This window comes from Bufo gargarizans, chromosome 1 (assembly GCF_014858855.1).
Source record: "Bufo gargarizans isolate SCDJY-AF-19 chromosome 1, ASM1485885v1, whole genome shotgun sequence".
Classification (NCBI taxonomy): Eukaryota; Metazoa; Chordata; class Amphibia; order Anura; family Bufonidae; genus Bufo; species Bufo gargarizans.
The window spans coordinates 746,634,687-746,647,489 of NC_058080.1; the positions used below are offsets into that span (position 1 = coordinate 746,634,687).

A 12,803-nucleotide genomic window follows, 5' to 3' on the forward strand; every position below is an offset into this window, starting at 1 on the left:
TTTTTTTTTTATATACAGTTCTGCTACATCTGTTTTCCACCCCCCCCCCCCCACTAGCGCAGTGTTACTGAACTGCTTCATATACAGCTCTGCTATCTCTGTCTTCCCCTCCCCCGCTAGCACTGTGGCTGAACTGCTTCATATACAGCTCTGCTACATCTATTTCTCTATTCCACCAGCACTGTGGCTGAACCTCCTCATATACAGCTCTACTACATCTGTCTTGCCTTCCCCCATTAGCACAGTGGATGAACTGCTTCATATACAGCTCTGCTGCATCTATCTATTTCACTATTCCACCAGCACTGTGGCTGAACCTCCTCATATACAGTTCTGCTACATGTCTTCCCCTCCCCCACTAGCACTGTGGATGACATGCTTCATATACAGCTCTGCTACATCTGTCTTCCCCTCTACTACCAACACTGTGTTGGAATCAATTTATATACAGCTCTGCTACATCTGTCTATTTCTCTATCCTACCAGCACTGTGGCTGAACCTCCTCATATATAGCTCTGCTACATCTGTCTTCCCCTCCCCCACTAGCACTGTGGATTAACTGCTTCATATACAGCTCTGCTACATCTGTGCATTCCCCTCCACCACCAGCAGTATGGCTTTGTAGCTATAGCTACAAATACTGCCCTGCTCTATGTTATAGACAGAAACCTACTTACTAGTAAAGTAAGGTGCTGCATCACAATACACAGTACTGCTGCACTTTCTGAGCTGGGTATGCTGATGTAGCACCTTACTTTAGTTTTTGGAGTATTGGTGTGTTTCTGTCTACAGCAGGGCAGTACAAAATAAACTTGTCCCCAGCGCTCCCAGCACAAAATAAATTTGTCCCCAGCGTCCCTGCACTAAATAGATAACACCCTTTGATGGTTATAAAAAATAATATCGTTGGTGGCTTAGTGGATGATGTTATCCTGCCATGAGATACCGGACTGGCATTGCAGGAGCGCATGGCGTCATTGGTTTCTATGACACCGTCCGCTTTGTGCCGCCGCCGCAGTACAGTAATACACTCGTATGATGTATGCCAGTGTATTACTGTACAGCGGCGGTGGCACAAAGCGCATGGCGTCATAGCAACCAATGCTTTAAAGAATACTCACAGACAACAAAAATTGTGGGTAAATGTTGATCAATGCAAATTTATGGCCACTGTTACAAGAAGGTTCTATGTCCCCCTAACAGGTCCGTACATAGAAGAAAGATAGAGCCCAGACATCGCCCCGGCAGTCATCTAACCTTGATCCCACTCACGGCTAAAACTTCTCATATGATTTCACAGAAACAACTCGGGCAAAACATCCGCCCGTGATCGCTCCCCCTCAGCTACACTGAGCGCTGACATAGTGTTAATGTCTCATCAACTCCTACCACCCAATAAGCTGCATTTCAGCTGATATCCTGCCCGTAGTGATGGTGCATAGAAGATAGAGCCTCGACACGGCTCCGTCTGTCATCCGGACCTTGACTCCGCCCACTGTCAAATTGTCCATAGCACCAATCGTGAGAGCAACCCGGACAGTTTTTTTCGCCCTTAATCGTTACCTTCTAATCACACAATGAGCGCTGACATTTACGTAAATCATCGCTCACCAGCTCTTTGTTTCACAACCCAGCAAGTTGATCATCCAGCCCGCACTCAGCCCTCAGCCTTCTCCGACCACGATGTAGCAGCGCTGTCTCTCGGGCATAACACCGCTCACAAACATCCTCCCCTCTCCTTCCACCGCCCGAGAATAGCACGCCCAAACAAAGCATAAATAAAACACACAACTATGCACACTGTAAATGTTTTATTGTCCTGATGAAGGGGGCTGTTAGTCCCTGAAACGCGTGGACCTGGAATAGAGAATTGTTACTTTTTTACCAATACTAATCTGGTCCCACGTCTTCTGCATCAGCGCCGGGAAAAGGTCCTGTTTTTCTTCCTTTCTACTACTGTTTCTCATCCCTGAGACCGCTGCAGTGGTAAGGGTAAAGACCTTGGCAGCAGAGCAGATCCCGCGCAAACTGGACGGGAAAATACCAGCAAGGCAAAATAAAGTTGTTGTGATTCATCACAACATCATATGGTAAGAGCAACTCATTATCTATTTGTGGCAAACAGCAACTCACACGAGGCGCTGCCTCCTGTCTCTTTTTCTCTCCTATATTTATCAGGGTGGTGTTCTTCTTCAATGAGCACTGTCCACCATTGACAACAAATTTGAACAAAACTAGTATTACAGCTACAGAAATTGTTGTGTCCAGATTTGGCATATGTGGAACAACAGACCGAAACAGCAAAACTTATTTGACAAAGGAAACCCTTTTATTGTTAAACATTGGTCAAGGACAAAAATTGTCTACTCTATGACAATCCACCAATAAAATCAGTGGTTATTACAGAGAACTTCAGGGAACTCAGAGTGTCCTTAATCTACAGGCTTCCTTGAACACGGCTTCAGGTTGGAGAGCCTGGAGGAAGTCTGAGCAATAGTCACACAGGATTTCACTTCAAGGAAATGCTACATGACTATCTTCAATATCATTAAAACAGCAATCTCAGAAATGTATGGCATATGCTGCGTCCTTGGGACCTGCAGGTATCTGTAGAACGGGAAACCCTTATCCAGCCCAGTGTATCCAGGTTTCAGTGGAGTCTTGATTACTAAGAAATAGCCGAGATTACTGTCCTATTGTTTCCGTAAACCAGACCTCGCAGCCTCATAAATGTCTGAGATGAGAATAACTCTTTAATTGTAAAATTTAAAAAATATAAAAAAGTAACTAACCTTTTAATGACCAGGCCTAAAAAGGTCTTCGTGACTGGACACTATTTTTTGTCATTTAGTGCGGATGTGATGGTTTAACAGTTCTAACTTTATTTCCCCCAGTTCAGCCAATTATATTGCAAAAGATGACCCGGAGTGGCTTAGGCTACTTTCACATCTGTGACAGGGTGACCTGGCTGCCAGTTCTGACAGAGAATGTCAGGAATCGGCCGGAAAAATACCTAAGGTTGCAGCGGTTTGTGTCCGGCCAATTCTCTGCATATTTGCCGGACCCCACTATAGTTAATGGGGCCAGCGGACATTCTGGTTGCATTGGGCAGTGCAGGATTCAGAGAACTCCAGCAGGCTGTTCTATGCAGGAACAGCCTGCCGGAATTGCTGCAGTAGATGTGAAACTGCACTCATTAAGCGCTATGCAGCAAGGAAAGGAGAAGCCAGAAGCGGTAATAAATCAATTCTGTCTACTCCTCCTGGTTTTCGGCTGTCAGTGACAGGCAAAGACAGGGCCTGCTCCTGGCTAAATTGTAGGAGCAGAAACTTTAATCCTGCAGTGTAAATGCACAGTGCTCCAGATTAAAGCCCAGCACCAGCGTTTGGTCAAGAAACTATACATCTTCCTATACAGGATTTATCAGATGTTTCCTGGAAGCCGCCAGCATCAATTTTGAATCTAAATGTCGTGGTCTCTAACGTGACAGATTTCAGAAGATCTAAGAGATTGGCTGCACGTGATGTTATCTGACAACCTCCTTGGTTTACTTGTTTTCAGTGTTGTTGCTGGTAATGACCACAACTCTTGTCTCAGCTGTAGCTTAGTGGTCATTACAACTCCTCTATTTAATGTGGCTTCACCCATCATGCTATGCGGTTGATAGCTTCAGTTTGGTATTAGAAGTGCTGGTGTGTTGTCCTCGTCCGAGTTCCTGCTCGTCCATTTACCGTATTTTTCGCCCTATAAGACGCCCCCCCCACCCCCCAAAGTGGGGGCAAAAGGCAGTTCATCTTATGGGACGAATCCTGCAATTTATACTGATACACTGCTGCCGCGATGCTACACAGCGCGGCCAGCGGGGAGGGAGGAGGAGCTGGGGGCCGGCGTCTGGTTTTGTAATGGCAGAGGGGTAATAGAATACAGTGACTGTTCAGGGCAGGGCCCTGCTGCCATTACAAAACCAAATGCCTGTATTGGGGGTAATTTACTACACAGGGACACTGTTATGGGTGGGATCTGTGGATGACACATAGCATAAGGTGCTATATATGTGTCATCCACAGATCTCCCCCCATAGCAGTGTGATGCCATCCACAGATACCCCGATAACAGTGCCAATCACAGATCCCCCATAATAGTGTCATCCACAGAACACCATTAGTTCAAAACCCACTAAAAGCACACAGTTTGGTTCAAAATATATTTTTTCCTATTTTCCTCCTCAAAAACCTAGGTGCGTCTTATGGGCCTTATAGGGCGAAAAATACGGTACTTCAGAATTTAAGTGTTACTTCTCTTTCATATTTTGTGGTTTCCCCTCTGTCTTTTGTTACTAAGCCTCAGGGAGACGCTGGTTCTTATATATTGGAAGGAACAGGCCGTATCAAGCCCAGACATTATTCTAGGGCGATTCAGGGTTTTCAGGGTCTTAGGTTACAGTCTATAAACATTCCTACCCTCAAGGTCCGTTCATACGGATAGGAGTCAGGGCTAGGATTAGGGTTTCCATAGGTCGTGCCCGTTTCCCTCTCCCTAGCTTTGAGGCCTAGTTCCTTTTCCCTTCCATCCTGTGGTCGGTGTGGTGTTCCCTCCCACATCACTATGTCACATATACAACCTGAAATGAAAACTGTGAATCTCCCAGAGATAAATAGTTTGATTATATTGTGACCATATAGCTGTATAACTGAGTTGCTCTTGTGCAGTTGTATATTTTACATACTTTTCCTTTATTTTTATTACATCTCACACCCGGGGTCAGAATTGTATTGAGAAAATCTAATAAAAGATGTTGTTAAAAAGAAGAAATTGTATTACATGTATTAGATCTTCAACAAGCAGAGCATAAATGAGCGGGCGACCTACCGGACAGAACTTATCTGAGACATACAAAATACCAATAATTCATCAACATTTCTTGGCACAAATATAAAATTTCCTTTTATCTTTATAAGGGATCTCCTGTTTGTTTTTGGTTTTTTAGAAAACCCCTCATTTAAAAGCAGACTCTGCTGCACGGCCACAGGCCTGAGAATCTTGACTGGATATGTTCCTTTCCTGTTCACTTGCATTTAATATTATCTGGTTAATATAATCTGGTCAGGACATAGGAGGAAGAGCCCCCAGCCTGTGTGAGCGAAGCAGAGACTGCAGCATTGGCGGCACAACTCGTGGACGAGTTCTAACTAAAACATATTTTTTCCACAGGACAGAAGAAAGGATTGATCTCCCAAAATGTCTGGAGAGTCCATTTAAATACTGTTAAAACAATTCCATGGAGCGTCGTTACTTCTCCCCATGTCACTCTGGACTCTCCCGCAGTGTGGGTGGAGGTGTGAATACAGTGATAAGAAGCAAGGTTCATGGGGACAATTCATCTTCACTGCTCTGGAAGTAAACAAAGCTCTTCTTCTCTTCCTTATATCCACAACACTTTTCCTTTGTGGATCTCAGTCACAGTTTACATCAGAGAAATATTAATTTGGTCATCTGGGAGATCCAGAATAATTGTAATCAAAAATAAAAATATTCTTATTGGCTGTTTAAGGTCCATCAATAACTTGATGATATGTTAAAATATGTGAAAATGGTTTCTCTCCTTTGTGACTTTTCTCATGGCTAACGAGACCTGATTTTTGTGTAAAACATTTCCCACATTCTAAACATGAATATGGTGTGTCTCCTGTGTGAATTCTCTCATGAATAACAAGATGTGTTTTACTTCTAAAACATTTCCCACATTCTGAACATGAATACGGCTTCTCTCCTGTGTGACTTCTCTCGTGTGTAACAAGATGTGATTTATTTGTAAAACATTTCCCACATTCTGAACATGAATATGGTGTGTCTCCTGTGTGAAATCTCTGATGTGTAACAAGATTTGATTTCTGTGTAAAACATTTCCCACATTCTGAACATGAATATGGTTTGTCTCCTGTGTGACATCTATGATGTTTAACAAGGACTGATTTAATTGTAAAACATTTCCCACATTCTGAACATGAATAAGGCTTTTCTCCTGTGTGACTTCTTTCATGTGTAATAAGATGTGATTTCTGTGTAAAACATTTCCCACATTCTGAACATGAATATGGTTTGTCTCCTGTGTGAAATCTATGATGTTTAACAAGGACTGATTTGTGTGTAAAACATTTTCCACATTCTGAACATGAATATGGCTTCTCTCCTGTGTGGCTTCTCTCATGTGTAATAAGATGTGCTTTCTGTGTAAAACATTTCCCACATTCTGAACATGAATATGGCTTCTCTCCTGTGTGACTTCTCTCATGTTTAACAAGATCTGATTTGTGTGTAAAACATTTCCCACATTCTAAACATGAATATGGCTTCTCTCCTGTGTGAATTCTCTCATGAATAATAAAATTAGATTTATATGTGAAGCACTTCCCACATTCTGAACAGGAGTATGGCTTCTTCTCTGTGTAAGTTCTTTTTTGTGTAGAAAGGTCCAAGCTTTTTGTGAACTGTTTACCACACTGAAGTCTTTTACCCAATTCCCGAGCCATATCTGTGATAACCACGCGCGATTGTTCAGGAAAAGTTTCCTCATTATATGATAATTCTGTACTGTGAAGTCCTGGATTAACATTAAGGTTTTCTCCTGAAGAGCGCTGCATTATAGCTTCATCCTCAGAACTCTTACTGGGAATTTCTGCTAATATAAAAATGTAAATTTCAAGTTTTATATTTTACCAAAATGTTACTTGTACTGTCACTTATCAGGAATCTCCTTGCATTCATAATGTATTGTATATGCACTACTGAATGCGTCATGTTAGACGCCTTAATGTCAAACGTGTACCGTGTATTGTTTTCTTAAATTGAAAATAAAACAATTTTAAATAAAAATAAAAAAAAGCAGACAAACTTATAAAGTTCCTGTTAGGCTGGAAGTGGATCCAGCAGGAAGGAGCTGTAAAATCCATTCATTCCACTTATTGTGGCAAAAACAAAATGCACCAAAAACTGCATTTGTTATTTCATCGTATAAAGCTTTCTATAACATTTGCTGACGTCCTGATAGAGTCCAAGCTTTTGGTTTACACCTGATCACAACTTTTATTATATACAGTAATATCAGGAAGTATTACTTTACTGAGAGAGTGGTGGATGCATGGAATAGCCTTCCTGCAGAAGTGGCAGCTGCAAATACAGTGAAGGAGTTTAAGCATGCATGGGATAGGCATAAGGCCATCCTTCATATAAGATAGGGCCAGGGGCTATCCATAGTATTCAGTATATTGGGCAGACTAGATGGGCCAAATGGTTCTTATCTGCCGACACATTCTATGTTTCTATGTAAGTCAAGATTTGATAAAACTCTGAATTTGAACAGCCCATGTCTGGACACCAGCCTCGCGGTTTGTCAACACATATATGACAGACAAGCATCCATCACCACATTCCTCAACACAAACTGTAATGATTAGAAATAGATCTTAGACCTGATGATGCTGATGTCCTCACTAGAAGAATCCATGTCATAATACCCACCTAAAGCTTAATTCACAAGCTCTTTTAAGTGTACATCCTCGTCTGCTGCTGCTGCTGAAATCTCACAATGCTCAGTACAAGCTTCAGACTCCCTCGCTCTTTAGTGAGAATGTGCCCGTCTTCCAGCAGGAGATTCAGTGTAAAATTACAGCTTCTAATTGCATCTGCTGCTTTTCTTTACTACACAGCTATGAGGACTGCAGCCTGCACTGCGCATGTGTGAGATATCAGGAGCAACAGTGGGAAGAGACTGAGTACAGCTTGTGAATATAGGACTCATGAGCGATCTTACTTTCTCACTTTAATATTAGCATTCTGAGATGGAATTTCAAAACAAGTACACCGGCCTCATCAGGTCTAAGAGATCTGTTTAATACTACAAGCAGTTTGTATTATGAAATCTAGTGAGAGATCCTCTTTAACATTGTTATCAACAATTTAATCATGGCCACAGTCTACATTTAACAAGATGATATGTCATGACGCTCTTTAAGGGGCACGTCTCAGGCTGAATTTACGGACATGACAATGTGGTCTGTGTGACCTAATGGCCGCACAGTCACCAGACCTCAGGTTTATAGACATCTGTAGGATGCAGTGGAATAGACAGAGTGAGGTCATCAATCAGAACCTATAATAAAGGGTTTCCAGCACCTTGTTGGGTCCATTACACAAAGAATTCAGGAGGTTCTAAGGGGAACGAGGGTCCTATCAAGAATTAAGACGGTGGAGGTAATGACGTGTCCTGTGAGTGCAGGTGACCATCACTGAGACTTCTGTGTCTGTACAATAATCACATGTGACATCGGAGCTTCCTGATAATTAGAGTTGAGTGAATGAAGCTTTGGATCAGAGATCCAAAGTCGATTCGTTGGAACACTTCAGTTTTAATGCTGTCTCTGTAACGCATTAAAATGTATTGTCTCCGTATAGGCAAAATTCATCTCACCCGGAGTCGTGTGAGACTTCGTGAATGAATTCGGTAATCTACAAATTCATCTTCTACAAATTTGATTCATAAAATTGCTCAAAATGGCATCCAACATTTTACATTTCACAGTACAGTAGTGAGCACAGCAGAGCAGGGGTGATCACAAGACCCTGGGAGAGTCCCTGCCCTGGGGGGCTCTCCCATAATGCCTTGCAGTCAGCCTCAGCCAATCAGAAAGAACGATATGGACATGTCATAGGTACTATGATCACAAACAAGGAAATTATTCTGAGCTTGGACATGGATGAGGCAGGACCTCTCAGCAACTTGAAAAAAGAAAGTTATCAGCGAGTTCAGGGTCTGATGGGAAATCATTTAGATATTTACTTAGATGGATTGATTTCATTCATTTATAGAGAGAGGTTTTAGCTGGTGACAGTAAAAAGGGTCATATGGGGTTCTGTGTGTTGCTTTGCTGCCTCCCGCCATGGGCAATCCTGTGCTTGCTTTGTAATAGTATGCCTTTTTTCTGGTGTGCAGGAGCCATGTACTGGCTGCAGATTTTTTTTGTCAACATCATTGCAGTGGATATTGTCCAACAGCACATTTTTCCCCAGAAGTTTCAGCATATATTTTTTGTCTCCAAATGGGCATTTAAAATTTTTTTTTTTTAAATGTTATTATAAAAATTCCATTCATCAGTAATACAAGTGGACCAGCTGCGTTTGGCTTCACGGTTTTAAAAGTTTTTTCAAAATGCAATCACTAAAATTCCATTAATCACAGACTAGTGAACCGGACATTACATTCTGTGTCACTCACTGTTATATTGTAGTTTACTACGTCCGATGCCGCTGCTGTGGGTACAGGTTCAAAAGCTGCCAGAAGTAGGGCAAGCTGGTGGCAGAAATGTTAGTGTTGCTGGTGGCGGCTCTGTTTAACTACTTTGTGGGAATGTTTCTGCACAGTGATGGCAGATAGTCATTTTTCTTTAAAAAAATTACAAAATTGATTTACAAAGATTCCATTCCTCGGTCAGCCTAGTGTACATGACATGTTTTTCTATGTCACAGTTATACTGCAGTCTCTTTCTAATTGCACAATTTTTTTTTCTAAAAATCTGATTTATTACAACAATTCCATTTAGCACAGACTAATGTACCACCTGACTTATATTCCTGCATCACACTTACCATCTATTGTAGTAGACTGTCCAAATGACCATTTGTTTCTACAAAACTATTGCGGAAGAAGGCAATGTCACTGCAGTTATTGGTGCAGTCTCAACAGCTGTCAGACCCAGGTCAAGCTTGGATGGTGGCGACTCTGCATGGCCATCTCCCGTGTGGAAATTTTTCAAAAGATTGGTGCCAGCTACCAAAACCATTGCAGTGAGCGAGCTCTGCAGGCCACAAATAAGACGTGGCCAGAACACTGGCCACCAGTGTGAGAAAAACAGTCCTCCTTCTGCCAATCATCATTCTAGTAGCCAGGCCACATCCAGAAGCAGTATGGTGTTAATCATCAAAAACATCATCGGCTATTGCTTCTCCTGCTCAAACAACTCCTCCTTCCTGTTCGCTGCTTCATCGTCAGTCATCCATAACAGAAAGTGTGAGCAGGTAACAACCATACGTGCCCAGCGATCCGCTTGTGTGAAAACTGAACATCCACCTTGCCAAGCTGCTGGTGGTGCAGCCGCTGCCACACCACTTAGTGGATTTCACTGCCTTCAGGCAAATGATTTATTGATGGAGGATGCAAAGCTACCATTATTTTTAAGAAAAACAACATCCGTCCTGTATACTCTCAGGAAAAGGAAGGCAAAATCATTGTATTACCAGGTTACTCTTTCTACCAACCTTGACTCGGATTTTGGTAAGGAGATGCCTGACACCCATGTTTCTGACCAGGAAGCCCGTCTCCATCCCTAATGAGTCACCACTCTGCCGCTGTCTCTGTTACCTCTCCTGAGGTAGCTTAATCCGTTTCCTGATGCGCCAACCTGATGCACATCAGGAAACGGATACAAACCGCCTGAACAACCAGGTTCACTCGTACCTGGGCTCTGCCCCTTCCCTGTCAAATACCCTGTTTGATAACCCCATGGACATCTGGGTCAGCAGACTGTAACAGGGCTGGAACTGGACTAGTTTGCTATTAGTGTACTGCCTTGTGCAGCCTCCAGTGTACGGTCAGAGAGTGTGCAGCACTGCAGATGGTGTCTTCATACCGGAGCAGAAAAAAAATCTTTGAAAAAAATAAAAAATAAATCGAGCATGGATTGGTGAGGATATCCACACACATCCCTGGCTAATGCCAATTATGCAGATTCACATCTCCTGTCCGTCAGGTTCCATACTGTACTGAGTACTGAGTGTTATTGCGTCTTCTGCTACTACTGTATGAGCCGGGGTAGGTATCTTCCCCCAATAAGGGATAATTTTTTAAATGTTTTTGAACATGGGTGCGATACCTTGAACGTGGCTTAGGTAGGTGCTAAATCTCCTTAAAGTGACCAGTTCTGTATGGAGATTTACTGGTATTGGCAATATGCAATGGGAAACAAACATGCAAACAGGTATCTATCTCCCAAGGGAGAGAACCATCTCGCTAGCGCCACCTTTTACCTTTTGGAAGTGGCTTCCTACGAGTCAAAATCCTACTATACAACAAGCCTTGGGATTTGACAAGGGAACATAGCCAGGTCAGATATCCATCTGTAGACAGTTGTTTTGGGTGCTTGTCCTTCATCAATACGGAGTAGGATTCTGGCTGGCTGGGTGCGATGCCTTAAAAATGCAGCGTAGGGAGGTCGCTGAATCTCCATAAACTGACCAGGCCTGTATCGAGACTTATTGGCAATGCTTAATCGGTAACAAATATGCAAAGAGGTTTCTCCCATGGAAGATACCTATGGATGGATATCAGGCTTGCTATATCTCCCCATCAAATTACAAGGTTTGTTGTAAAGTCAGATTTTGACTCCTAGAGAGACACTTCCAAGAAGTAGCGATGGTGAGATGGTTCTCTTCCTTGGGAGATGTCTCTTTGCATATTCATCTCCCATGTAGCATTACCAATAGATCTCCATACCATGGAGTACTTCCAGTAAGTCTCCATACAGCACTGGTCTCTGTACGATGAGTCAGTATGCTGCCTACGCCGGCAGAGAGCTTGGAAGGGCTGGATGCTGTCCTAGGAGACCCCAGAGTGTCAGACACAACTTTTCAGAGCAATCTGAAGATTTGGGGTGAATTTATTGTTCCTATCGACTCTTCTGATTTGTCAGAATTGGACGTGAAATAAAAGTCATTTGTTCATGTCCAGTCGTTTTGATTGCACCAGAACAAGGTACCTAGATTTTTTTTATAGAACAGAAATATTTTCATTTTAGAAAGGGGGTTACTTTATGTACATTTTGGGGGTTTCCTCTTTTTAATAAGATTCTAATTTACTTTTAATATGAAGAGAATCTTATTTCTTGTCCTCCAGGGGACCTGAAGCTGCCATTCTTTGATTGTTTGTATAATGTTTTGGATGTAAAAATTGAAATATAAGTGGCTCACCTGCCAAAACGGGAATGGAGAAGGTGCACACCCCACTGGCTCACCCCACGCCTGTAACCAACAAACCTAAATATATAAAAGTACGGGGGGCGCTCAATATCAAGGCCATATGGACCGCTGAAATCTTTTATTGCATATACTCAACTATATAAAAATATAATTATAATAAAACCAAGCGCGAATATACTAAAAACACTAAGCTCAAATATTATATGAACATGCCCATAAGCGGTGGTAGACAGTGGTGGTAGTCAGGAGGAAAAGACCGGCACTCACTGTATCTTCTTGCGCAAGAAGATCTTTTCCTCCAGTACACGTGAGATTGTTATCTCGGACGCGTGCACCACGCCTGTTGACGGAGTGCCGGCTGATCACTACCTGAGTGGTGGTAGACAGTCAATGTGCTACAGTACCGCGAGCATAGACCGCTATCTCTATAGTTCACTATTCATGTCCATAGACGGTAGTAGACAATCATTTATAGGTACGATGCTGATCCAGATCATAATCTTACATTATTCCACTTGATTAGCGTCCTCCTCCTCTTTTAGTTCTCAAACTGTGTCCACAATCTCTAACAGTCGGTTAATGCTGTGTCCGACCGCGCATTCACCTCATCAGTCCCGATATATAAGCCGCCATTTAGCTGTATGCAACAGATCATTGATAAAATGAGATTTCAGCGCCAGCGTTTGTACTTTACCTCTCTATGTTGTGGTTGTTCGCGTTCGGTCTTGTGTCGTCTCAGGAGTAGTTCTTCCTCTTTTGGCCTGCCAGGACCTAC

At 42.6% G+C, this 12,803-nt stretch overlaps 1 protein-coding gene across 1 annotated transcript in view; it reads right to left on the bottom strand.

Moving 5' to 3' along the window:
* Positions 1 to 4,189: 4,189 nt before the first annotated feature.
* Positions 4,190 to 12,803, bottom strand: part of LOC122930529 (zinc finger protein 569-like) — a 58,775-nt gene continuing 50,161 nt past the window's right edge. Inside the window, exon 7 of the mRNA XM_044283998.1 lies at positions 4,190 to 6,677. Within this exon, the coding sequence (XP_044139933.1) occupies positions 5,548 to 6,677 (1,130 nt within the window). The 3' untranslated portion in view covers positions 4,190 to 5,547. The remainder of the gene's footprint in view (positions 6,678 to 12,803) is intronic.